The sequence below is a fragment of the Oryx dammah genome, unplaced genomic scaffold, assembly GCF_014754425.2.
Source record: "Oryx dammah isolate SB20612 unplaced genomic scaffold, SCBI_Odam_1.1 HiC_scaffold_4, whole genome shotgun sequence".
NCBI lineage: Eukaryota > Metazoa > Chordata > Mammalia > Artiodactyla > Bovidae > Oryx > Oryx dammah.
In genome coordinates, this window is record NW_024070188.1 from 89,027,566 (window position 1) to 89,040,075 (window position 12,510).

The 12,510-nt window shown below is 54.5% G+C and overlaps 1 protein-coding gene across 1 annotated transcript in view; it reads left to right on the plus strand.

Moving 5' to 3' along the window:
- The window catches only part of KIF25 (kinesin family member 25), a 15,937-nt gene extending 3,427 nt beyond the window's left edge, over positions 1-12,510 (plus strand). The window contains exons 3-6 of the mRNA XM_040238763.1: positions 3,508-3,582; positions 6,222-6,371; positions 10,953-11,129; positions 12,321-12,510. Of these exons, the coding sequence (XP_040094697.1) occupies positions 3,508-3,582; positions 6,222-6,371; positions 10,953-11,129; positions 12,321-12,510 (592 nt within the window). The remainder of the gene's footprint in view (positions 1-3,507; positions 3,583-6,221; positions 6,372-10,952; positions 11,130-12,320) is intronic.

Here is a 12,510-nt window from a genome sequence, read left to right on the forward strand (position 1 = left end):
ACCCCGTGCTCTCTGCTTAGGGGTGAGGGGCTCTCAGGGTGGTCCCCGTGCTCTCTGCTCAGGGCTGAGGGGCCCTCAGGGTGGTCCCTGTGCTCTCTGCTCAGAGGTTAGGGGCCCTCAGGGTGGGTGTCCCTGTGCTGTCTGCTCAGGGCTCCTCGGGTGTTTAGACCCCGGGAGCACGCAGGCACAATGCCATCCTTGGGATCAGCCACCGGGAAGCCACAGCCCCGCCTGGCTCCTGACCCAGGGCAGTGGGAGGGCACAGACGCAGCTGCTTTTGGCTCCAGGGTCACGTCCAGTTATTTCTTTATTTGGCTGTGCTGGGCTTTCGTGCAGCACATGGGGTCCTTGGTCTTCACTGAGGCACGCAGCTTGCGAAAGTTAGTTCCCTGACCCAGGATGGAACCCGCGCTGGGGATGCAGGGTCTTAGCCGCTGGACCACTAGGGAAGCCCCACTTAACTCCTTTTTGAAAACAAATGCAGCAGGAGAAAGCACATGCCTTGCCTTTCAGGAAACTGTCAATGGACTCACGGTCAGAAGAAAGTGGTCTCTCCAGAGTACAGCAAAATATTATTTTTAAAGTGACAGGAACTGACCCAACATCAGTGGGAAAAATCGGTCACTCTTATTGTTTTGAGGATAATTGTGCCGCAGGCAGCTGGAGGCCTCTGGGCTGCGTTTGTCTGTCGTGTGTGTGTCTTCATGCTGTGATGTGTCTGCCCACATATTTGTAGTAATTCCTATGTGTAGCCGTTCCAGCGTTGACTGAGCCCGTTATGGGCAAGATGCTGTATGGGGGCCCACGGAGCGGGTGAGGCTAGGCCTGTCCCCGCGGCCAGGGTCCAGCTCAGGGGAGGGCGGGGCGGGCAGAGGCGCAGGCCCTGGGCCTCCACAGCCAGCGGACCGGGCAGAGCCGGGAGCAGAAAAGGGTCCCCCCGGCCCCGGCCTGCGTTCCGCCCCCCGCTCAACCTGCCTGTCCTGGCCCTCCGCGTCCCGGCCCGTGTGGGCCCCAGGTTGGCTGCTGGCCGTGGGGAGAAACGGCATCTCCCTGTGCCCCTTGGGGTCAGGTCGGACGTCCTTCATATGACTCTGATGTGTTTCTGCAAAGTCTTCCTGTCTCTAGGTGTTTTCCTATGAAAGTATAGAAAGGATTTCCAATGTAAGGAATTGATTAGAAGTTTAAGGAATGCTCTATTATACTCTAAATTTGCTCTTCTCTGTTTTTAGGGGCACTTTATATATTAGGGAAATCAACCTTCTGTCTGTGATTAAGTTGCCTCTATTTCTCTCAGTTAGTCATTTGTATCTTTTTCCTTGCGTCTGGTATCTTTCAGCCTCATAACAGGTCTTTTCCTCCCTTTACCACAGTCATAGTTGGGAGCCTCCTGGGTCACACAGGAGTGCCCCCACAGGCTCTGGTACTTGCACGGTCTGATTTCTTACGTGGACCTCGTTACCCAGTCGGGACGGGGCCTAGTGGACCGGGTGAGGTGGGGACATCTTCGCGGTGAGACTTCACAGCCAAGGGCACAGCGCCGAATGCCTGCTCGCTCATTCGGGTGGAATTAGTGTCTTTCAGGGGTGGTTCATGGTGTTCTTTCTTTTCAAATTCCTGCCTAGGGTTTTTAAATTTTCGTTTTCCTATCTCGTGTACCATCTTTCTCCCGTTGTACCTGGGAGCTCGTTTAGTTAGTAAGCCTGAATGCTGTTGGTTTTTGCAATCGCACCACTTGCTACTTTACTAAACCCTCTTGTTGATTTGGTAACTGTCTCATCATTCAGCTTCGGATTGCTGGGATGTCTGGCTGAATTAGCTCTGAGCAGAGTCAGCATGTCCTTCTGCTTGAGCAGAGTCAGCATGTCCTTCTGCTCAGCGATCTGAGGGTCCCTGAGTTGGCTGACAGGGCTCAGTACTATGTTGAGTAGCAGAGCAGGCAGCAGGCCTGTGAGAGGCCTTTCCTCCTTGGTGAGAAAGACTCCAGGGTCTCTTTAAATAATATGTGCATGGAGCCTAAAATGTTTCCCATTCAGAAAGAGTTTGCTACCCATGAACATCTGAAGGCATTCGGCCAGCTGCGAGGATATTTAAAAACTGATGGGAAAAACACTTCTCAGAACACTGGAGAAATGTGTATACTGCCCTCTTCTTGGATGACGTTAAGGAATTAGTGTTAATTTTTAAAAGTGTGACAGTGGTAACACTGTGATGACTTATTGAAGCGTCATCATCCCTTGGAGGTAGGTAGTGAGCATTTATGGACGAGCTGGAGCTGAGTTGGCTGCAGAGGGCGCCAGGCGGGGGTTCAGATGAGGTCAGGAGGTGGGTGACTGTTGGAGCCGGCGCTGCACAGACTGGACTCATTCGCTGTTCTTCCTGCTTTTGTTATTCGGTGGGATTTTGGGGTGACAAGTTAAGTAAGAGCTCAGACAGTCCACTGCTGTAAACGTCCTCGTTGTGCTCAGCGAGCAGCATTTCATAAGGAAGGCCCCTCAGGTGGACAACCAGGCCTGCTTCTAGAGATGAACCGGCTCCACTGGGCATTAGGACACAGTTTGAAAGTGAAAGAAGAGAAAGCTTTGGTTCCAGCTAAATAAAAACCCGTGTTTCAGAAAATGAAGCTTAAAATCCAAGCACGCTCGGTTCACACACGACTCACCATGGCTCGTCAGCTCTGGGCGCTGGCCCTGCCTCTCCCCGCCGGCGTTGTTCCCATCTTGTTCAATGCTGTGCAGTGAACCACGGTTTCTGGAAGTCACTTCCTACTTTGGTTTATTTGTACATGTTGATAAATACATAACCGCCCTGGATTGCCTTGTCATAGGCAGCATTCCAATCCCATTTTGTGTCTTAACGTTCGGCTGAACCAACCTGAGGCCCAGGAAAACATTTTTAAGAGCGTGAACATAAAAATTAAGTATTACATATCAAATATTGCCATAGTATGATTTTTACATCCTTGTTGTTGGACCCACTTAAGTGGAACTAATTTAGTTTTGGGATAATTATATGATATTCTTTTTTCTTGCTTGCCTTTTCTTTCTGCTTTGCAAGCATTTATAACTTTGTTTATGCTTATTACATTTTTATAACAGAGGAAGCAATTTTCATTCTTCTTTAACCTCTGTTAGCTTGAAAAGTAATAAAATTAATCTTTTATTGCTAAAAAAAAAAAAAGACTGTTGACTGTGTGAGAAGTATGCAAGGATATTTTTCTCAGGTTTCTGCATTTGGACAATAAAGCTCAGGCTTCCCTAGTGGCTCAGATGGTAAAGAATCTGCCTGCAATGCAGGAGACCCAGGTTCGATCCCTGGGTTGGGAAGATCCCTGGAGAAGGAAATGGCAACTGACTCCAGGATTCTTGCCTGGAGAATCCCACGGACAGAGGAGCCTGGTGGGCTACAGTCCACGGGGTCACAGAGAGTCGGACATGACTGACTGACTCACACTTACTTTACTTTTTATATTTTCTTCCCATAATGCATCGTGTCCCCTTTGCCTCTCAGAGTTTACGGCCCAGCAGAATCTCAGAGAGCGGTGTTTGAGGATGTGTGTCCCCTTCTTACGACCTTCTTGGACGGGTGAGTACAGACATTTCCGAGGTCGACTATCGCAGTGGGAGGTCAATGGAAGTAGATTTCATCCCTGCTACAGACGAGGGTGTCGCGTTAGTGTCCGAGTATTTTGTGCACGTAGAGCAGACCCATGGCCCGGCATCCACGGCCTTTTCCCGGGAGGAGGGGGAGACATGATTTGAGGAGTAACTGGTAAAGGAACACGGGTGCCTTGGGTCCCGATGATCACCCCGTTATGTTGTGTGCAGAGTGTACATGCTCAGTCGGGTCCCACTCTTTGAGACCCTGTGCCCCGTAGTCTGCCAGGCTCCTCTGCCCACGGGATCCTCCAGGCAGGAACACTGACGATCCTCCCCTCAAGTCACGTGTCGTCTTCAGACTGAGAGGGCAGCTGCCTTCTCTCCGGGATTCTTTGTACATTTCAGCCCTTCTGTAAAGTCTGTTAAGAAGGCTGACAGCAAATCGAGGGGCTTGTCCCAGTGGGAAGGAGCCTCTCCCCATGGGCTCTGCTGCTGGCTCCCAAGGCAGTAGCCATGACCTAGGGACAAAGGTCACTTTTCCATAGCGCCGTGGATAGCTCTCTCAGCTTAGCTGAGTAGAGCAAGTAGAGCAAGACTTTCCACTTCGGGGCATTTAGAAGAATCTGGGGTTGATGTGGAAGTTGACATCAAGCATCCAGAAGAAGGCATATTTGTGCTTGCCCAGCACCAGTGAAATGGGGACTGTAATGGCAGGGTTGGACCCAGCCACAGTGCGGCCGCCTCTGACCTCAGGGGGTGTGGGGAGGCCAGTGACCCCAACAGTCAGGTCAGCACAGAAGCACGTGTCGCCCACTGCTCACGCCTACCTGGCCCACCCGCTGGAGCCCTGGGATTTTTCTGTCCATCTAACAAAAAGAGCTCTTCTGTTGAAAACGATAGGAGAATCTTTCTCTCTCTCTTTCTTTTTTTCCTAAGTAGGCATCTTTCAAGTAAGCAGATTCCAGAAATAAAAAATGCCATCGTGGTTAACATGGTCTCTGCCTGTCGTAAATATGAAACAGATGCGCACGTCGAGTCCTGGGCTGTGTCTCCCCTCTCTCTGTTCCTCAGTGGTCTGGAGGGTCGCTGTAGATGCCTGTCTGTCCCGGCAAAGGCACTCCCCTCCCCACCCCACCCCACCCCCAAGCACGCGCATCTCTCAGGGAAGGTGTGAGAGGTGGGATGCCGGGCGGGGGGGGGGGGTTTGTTACAAATGCCTAGAGTCGTCTCGGTTCTGGGAGAAGAGAAACGCAGGGTGATGGCGGAGAGGCCCTCGATGGGTTTTTGCCCTCGCATTTGGTTGCTGTCGTCTTTTCGATTGAGGGAACAGTTGCCCTTGGAGGAAGAGGGCTTCCTGGATCACTGTTCAATGCGTGGACCTGTCAGAACACTCTTCAGCGTCACTTAACCGGAGCCGCGGCCCTTGTCTGGCCGGAGGAGGGGAGGGCTCTGAGCAGAGTTGAGCAGCGGGATCAGAACCTCCGAGCGTGGGGCCTGCCTTTGGGGTCTCCTCCCCCGGGAGGTGGATGGGAGTCTGGGCTCAGCTTCAGCCAAGCCAGGCCCCCCGCACCTCCGCAGCCACGCGTGTAAAGCTACACCGCAGACTTACTTCAAATATTCCTTCAGATGCTTCCCCTCTTCTCACTGACCTTCTGGGCTAACAGCAGAGGTGGAAGAAGCTGTTGAGCTCCTTCATGGTCCTCGTCTCCTGTGAAGCAAGCCGTGCTAAAGTAGCCCCAACCAGGACTGCGGGGCAGGCCGGCTGGGCCCCGAGCGGCTCGGCACAGTCTGGCTAAGAGGGCCCCAAGGTGTAAGAACACCTCACGAGCTTGCTCACCTGGAGGCAGCCCTGTGGGGAGCCCTGCGTGACTGGGGGCTGCCCTGGTGGCTCGGTGATAAAGGGTCCGCCTGCCGATGCAGGGGACACGGGTTCAATTCCTGCTCCGGGAAGGTCTCAGGAGCCTCAGAGCAACTAAGCGTGGGGCCACAAGTCCTAGAGCCCACGCGTCCTGAGCCCGCGCGCTGCTCAAGAAGCTGCCCCAGGAGGAGCCGGGGCTCCACACCCAGGGAGGCCCCTGCTCACCGCCACCCCCCTCACCCACCCCAGAGAAGAGCCCGAGCAGCAGTGCAGACCCGGCAGGGCCAAAAACAGACAAATAAAATCATCTTTAAAAACGTAACGGGAAAAACATTTTTAAGACTTTAAAAGCAAATACGTAGACTTCCGCGTGCGTTCTAGTTAGCCTGATTCTATGAAGATGAACTTACTTCAGGCGACTCCAGATGCTGGAATGAGTGGAATCTGGGAGGAGGGCCTGGCTCAGGAAGGACTCCTCGGGTCGGCTATGGTCTCCTCGTGGTCTCCCATGAGGGACTGCAGAGCTCCCTACGAGACACAGGTGTCCTGAGATGCGTGTGTGTGTGAACACGGATATGACCATCCGTGTGCACCCAGACAGCCACAGGGGCGGGTTATGCCGAAGACAGGTGTAGTTAAACGCAGGGCGGGCTTTTCAGGGAGCAGGATTCAGAGGGAATCACTCACGCGAACACCCTTCTCAGAGTCTGGTCAGGCGCCAGGCCCTCGGCGTGTCTTTCTGCCCTGAAGTCCGGCTTGCATTTCAGGTACAATGTCTGCATCATGGCTTACGGGCAGACGGGAAGCGGGAAGAGCTTCACCATGCTGGGCCCGCATTGCCAGGAGGAGCCGGCCCTGCCGTCGGAACCCCGCGGTGACACGGGCATCATCCCCAGGGCAGCTGCAGAGCTCTTCAGGTACTGGACAGGCGGCGAGGACCTGGGCGGGATGCGGCAGACCTGGGCCTGAGACGGGAAGCCACGCCCGTCTTCCCTTAGGACAGGGTCAGAACCTGCGTTTCCACCACCGACGCTGCGAGTCTATCCATAATGCTGACATGCTGACTGTTCCAAGTAAGGCAACGCTTCTCCAAGGGCTCCCCAGTTGGACAGCTTCTTGTGTCGGGGGCAGGGCGGAGGTGGGGCTCCCGTTCTGCCGCTGAGGGGGCAGAGGGAGCCCCGTGGTCTCGCCTTGCCCCCCGCCGGGGAGGCAGACACGCGGATCCTCTTCGCGGGCGACGGAAGAGGCTCCCGTCCCGCTAGGGCGCGGGGGTCCCGGAGCCACATCCTCCGCGCTGTCACGGGGTTGCCCCGACCGTTGCTCCAAGGAGAAACCGGGAACGCTGGCCCCAGCGGCCCAGGGGGCAGGGCTCCGGGGCTGAGACCGTGTCCGACGTCTCCTGCACATCGTGACCTCCTGCCCCGGGAGCCCCGTGTGCGCCGCGGGGCCTCGCTTCCGTGCGTTTTCTCTGAGCCGCGGGTGCACTCTGCGCGTGCGCCCTAAGTTTCCAGGGAAGCCATCAGTCCCAGGAGGAAGGCGTCTCCCGCAGCAGGGAGCCGCGTGCCCGGTGCCCCTCTCTGAGCTCCCGACCCCTGGAGCTCAGGTTTTGTCTCCCTATCTCCTTGAGTCAGCCTTCAGTGTCTGAAAATCAGGGCGAAACGTAACTCCCAAAAAAGCCTGATGTTTGGTGCCTCTTGGAACCAATATTCTTTCATTATCAGTGCACAGAAAAGATGCATTTGTTAATTCGCTTCTGCTAACCCTTTCTGAAAAGAAACCTTGGTAAAATATTTCCCAGTTTTTGGTCGTTCTCTTTCTCCACTTGTCCCTTGAGATTTTCAGGATGAGACCGATTCCTAGGAGGTCAGACTGTCAGCATTGGGGAGCCGCAGCTATCACAAGCGTCCTGCAGGTCTCCGTGGGATGTGGCCCTCGAGCACACAGGGAAGCCTGGGGACCCAGTCCAGCTCGGGGGCCCTACACTGTTTCATCAGCCCGGGCAGGCGATGGCCAGGCCTGAGCTCCGAGGGCAGGACATCTGTGAACGGCAGAGCTGCTCTCGCAGACACAGGGCTCACTGTTCAAGGGCAAAGGCCTCCTTCTGGGGACGCAGACCACGTGAAGTGTTTCTTTCTAGTTCAAGAGACTGAGGCCTCGGCGCTGCCCAGGGAGTCTCCTGGTCCCTCCCCAGGGACCTGCAGCGGGCAGCTGGCTGGAAGCCAGGTGTCACCATGTGAGAGCCAGGCAGGACCACGTGGCTCTCCTGGGCATCCTGGGAGAGGGACTCGGAGATGTGGGGAGTGGGTGGGAGGGCAGGCAGACCGGCAGCCTCTAGGGAAGAAGCCCCCGACTCCCCTGCCCACATTTGAAGCGGCTGCACCTGTGTTGCTAAGACAACCGTCCAGACCCGTGGAGACAGCGTGGCTGCGGCAGGCCTCAAACCATCGACTGGTGATGCCTCCCTGCCCATCCTGCCTTCAAGGCCCAGAAACAGAGGAGACGATTGAATGAGCTCATGCCAGAGACAGGGCCGGGAGAGTGGGAGCCTCGCGCCCCGCCGTCCTATCGCGCAGGGCCCCAGGGGGCCGGCAGAGCCCTGACTGGCGGGGACACGGGCCGACGGCATTCCCCTGAGTTTGCCTTCACCGAATCCTAGTGTGAGCCATGTGCCTGATCGCAGGTCTGGTCCAGGCCGAAGCTGGACTTGCAGACACACGATGACCCGCAAGTCCAACGTAGGCAGTGCTCCCTTGACAAGTCGAGGAGCTCGTTCCTGAGGGTGGCAAGCAGAGGCTGAGGGCCCAGGGCAGGACGGCAGCCTGGAAACGCCGGAGCGAGGCTGTTCAGATAACGCTCGGACAGTCAGCGTCTCCAGAGACAGGACACACAGCTTTGCTCGATGGTGGCCTCTCGTCGACGAGCATTTAAATCACCTGCTTCTAGAGCGGGATTTTCACGTTTCGAGTCTTGGGAGTGAAATGAGTCAGAGCCTTCCAACTCAACGCTGACTCTTCTTCCAAGTGGCAGCCATGGGCACAGCTCACCACCCCCGCCCCCCCTGAGGGCTCACTGCCATCGCTTGCAAACATAGGACTAATGGTCCAGATGTGGGCAGGTTTCTACCCCTTCGATTTCTGATCAGAAGTGGACAAACCCTGGGAAGGAATGCGTGCAGCCGTGTTGGCGGGTGAGTCTGGGCCTGAGGCCAAACCTAGCACAAAACCACCACAACCTCGGGCGTCGGTGTCAGAGGGCGTTTACACGACCTCTTGCCCTAAAATGATTACTCTGGAACTGCAGACTGGACCAAAGGAAACTGTCCCCGGCATTTTCAATAAAGTCCAGGGTGGATTCTTTCTTCCTTCGATGCCGCCCCCCACCCTGCTTCCTTGGGAACCAGCTGCGGCCCCCACAACCCTCCACATTGAGCTCAGCCACCTTCTCAGCAAAGGCATTTGCAAGGCTTTTCTAGCTGCTGGGCTTCCCTGGGGCTCAGCTGGTAAGGAATCTGCCTGCAGTGCGGGAGACCTGGGTTCGATCCCTGGGTGGGGAAGATCCCCTGGAGAAGGGAAAGGATACCCACTCCAGTGTTCTGGCCTGGAGAATTCCATGGACTGTATAATCCACTGGGTCGCAAAGAGTCGGACACGACTGAGCGACTTTCACTTTCACCTTTCTACCTGCTAGGCACCGCTGCGGCTTGCCCGGTGGCTTGGTGGTAAAGAATCTGGCTGCAATGAAGGAGACACAGGTTCGATCCCAGGGTCGGGAAGATCCCCCTGGAGGATGGAATAGCAACCCACTCCAGTGTTCTTGCCTGGAGAATCCCATGGACAGAGAGCCTGGCAGGCTACAGTCCATGGGGTCTCAAACAGGCAGGCACGACTGAGCGGCTAACAGGCACAGTCACCGCTGGGGCCACAGGGAATACGAACCGTGCAAGTGAGCACATTCAGCCCACAATGGAACGGAAGCGGTCAGGACCCAGGGCACATGTGCGGGAACCGCCACGCGGAACACAGAGCCGGGAGGCCTGGAAGGCCGCTTGTGGGCCGGGTCGCTGCCTCTCTCCACCGCCTCTGGGCCCTGCGACCGCCTCGCGGTGCCGTCTCAGGAAGCCTATGCGTATTTTATATAAAGCATGTCACGCTCTGTTGGAGTCATTTGCCTACTAAGCACTTTGTTTCTTCAAAGCCAAGACTGAGGACTACCTGTTGACATTGTTTGCAGAAATTTGCCACCAATTGAGTAATTCTTGTGGGACAGGTGAATCCATGGATTAAACAAATCAAATAATCAAACAGAAGAGCATCGTCTCCGTGAGCTCCTGCGTACTGTAGAGGTGAGACGTCTCACCCTCAGAGAGATGGAGCCAAGTGTGTTTTTCCTGACGTGTCAGGAGGGACGCACAGTCTCTAGCTTAGCTCCCCTTGGTTTTTCACTTTTCAGACATTCACTTAGAGTTTTCTCAGGAAAACCCAGTGCTGAGAACTATCCAGATATCTAGAACTCTTTGCCAGCGATTACTTTCACGAGACAGCTTAGCTCACGTTCTTCTTTTTGATCTCTGTAGCTGTTTGTCTTTAGACGAGGCTATGCCTGGTTAGACGTCTCATGGATGCGGATGCAAAGCTCTCCGAGCAGTGCTTATGTGGGACTCGCCCAGGCCGGGGCTCAGAGTGTCTTTACGACAAGAGAAGCACGGTCAGAATCAGACTGGCTTTCCCGGGCCAGCGCCAGGGACACGGTCATGCCTCAAGGAGACGGCCTGGTCCTTGGTGACCAGGTGGTGTGGGGCGTTAGGTCAAAGGGACGGAGCAGGGAGATTGTGGGGCAGGGAGGGAGCGGGCGCAGTGGTCACTGCTTCCTGGGGCGGGACCGTGAGGTTTTGCTCTAAGTGTGTCTTGTCTTTGCTTTTAAATTGATCTGCAGTCTGCATGTAGTACTTTAAAGCTTGAAACAAAATAGGGTGTGTGGTGGTTTTCTTTAGTGTCTCAGTGGATTTTAGAAAGGTCGTGGGGAAGGCTTAGTTGAAAGGCGCTGTAGGAGGGGGATTCACCCAACACCATGGACTCAAGCTTCCTGAAATGGAACAGATTTTAAAATAAACAAGCCTGGTTGCTGGACCAGAGCTCAAAGCCTGTTTTGGGCTTCTGTGTGGGACTCAGCTTGGGCGTGGTGACTTCTGGGTCAAGACTGTGGGCTCTTCAAGCATCTTTACAGTGTATTTAGAGTTTGAGGGCAGAAAGCATTGATTTAGATACAACTCAGATAAAATAACTGTGTTCCCAAGACAGTCATTTTCTCTGTAGCTTAAAGAGGATGTTCCCTTCTTCCTGCATGGCCAGTGAGACGCCGCCCAGTGCTCCTGAATCCTGAGTTTTGCAGCCCGTTTCTCGGCCTCTGGCTGCAGCATGTTGGAAGTCATTCTGTAACCACTGTCTCCCCGGCGTTCTCTACGCTCCTCTGATGGTTTGTGTGTCTCACCCCTCCTCCAGGCTTATCTCAGAAGATCCATCAAGGAGCCCGGAGGTGGACGTTTCCATAGTGGAAGTTTACAATAATGACATTTTTGACCTTCTGGCTAACGACAGCTGTCGAGTGGCATCTGGGGTGAAGCGACAGGTGCTGCCGACCCAGCAAGGAAGGAAGGCGGTCTGCGGGCTGACCTACCAGTGAGTGACCTGGCGCTGAGCTCTGCGAGCGGCAGGAGCTTCGAGGGGACCCCACGAAGAACCAGGCGGAGCGTTGGACTCGGTGCTCTGCCCGAGAGAGGGCTCACTGTGTTTATTTGCCCAGGGTGCAGTTCTCCGCTTTCAATTTCCTTTAGAAACGACATTTTAAGTCATAATGAAGACAAATTAGATGGTGCTTTAAAATATCTTATTTAAGAGATGGTGGGACAGGCGTTATCCCCGAGGCTCAGCTGAGGGACAGGTGTGCAGAAGCCCCAGGACCCTCCAGAGGCCCCTTGGTTAGGCACCGGTATCCTTGGGTCCCTTGGCATATCAGAATTTTACTGAATACACCAAGGAATTAGCTTCTCCTCCAGAGCTCCATGTTCTTAAACTCACGTTCAGGAATCAGGTTTGCTCCGGGCAGGGGTCACCTGATTGACCCACGTAGAGGAGAAGGCACGAAGGGTCAAGGTCATGCCACCCATTCTGGGGTCTCAAAGTCAGTGGAGGAAGGGTCTTCAGACTATTTCTTTTTTTTTTAAAAAAGCTATTTTGTATTGGTGTATAGCCAGTTAACTGTGTTGTGATCGTTTCAAGTGGACAGCAGAGGGACTCGGCCACACACATATATGTGCTGTGAGTCATTTCTAACATTTGAAAAAGCCTAAAGGAAGTCGCGCCTCTGACCATAAGTTTACGCGAGCTAACCCAAACTGCCAGCTTTTAACTGATGTCATGATCAGTTATGACATGATAACTGACATGATCAGTTAGATGTCGTGATCAAAACATTTTCTCCTGCAGATCAGAAGTCTGCTTATCTCATCAATTAAAAGAAGAAAGTAAATTAAGTTTGCATTTCATAAATTTGATGAAATTGGGTTTGATAGACAAAATATTCTAAAATCTCGGAGTCCTTGAGGGCAGCATAAATTCAAGTAGGCTTGATGTCAAGAAGATTGGGAAGCTCCATTTGGTTCAAAAACAGCTGATTACTTCAGGGAAAAGCAATGAGAGGCGCGATAAGTCAACAGACCTCATAAAGTGAAACGGTGGATTTCTTGTTTACTTCTGTCTAAGACGCACTGCTCTCGAGCTGGGTACACGGGGCTCATGTCAGAGGCGTCCGTGCAGGCGGGCCCTCCCCGACCACCCCCGGCCCCTCAGAGCCCGCTTGTGCCCCCGCAGGTCGGTCCGCAGTGCCGAGCAGTTCCTGACGCTCGTGGGCGGGGGTCTGCAGCTGCGGGCGAAGCAGCCCACTGCAGTGCATGCCGAGTCCTCTCGATCTCACCTGGTGATAACCGTGACCCTGGCTACAGCCACCTCCCCCAGTGGGCGCAGCGGGCGGCCGTCCTCGCCCGGTCAGTGCCCGCGGTAG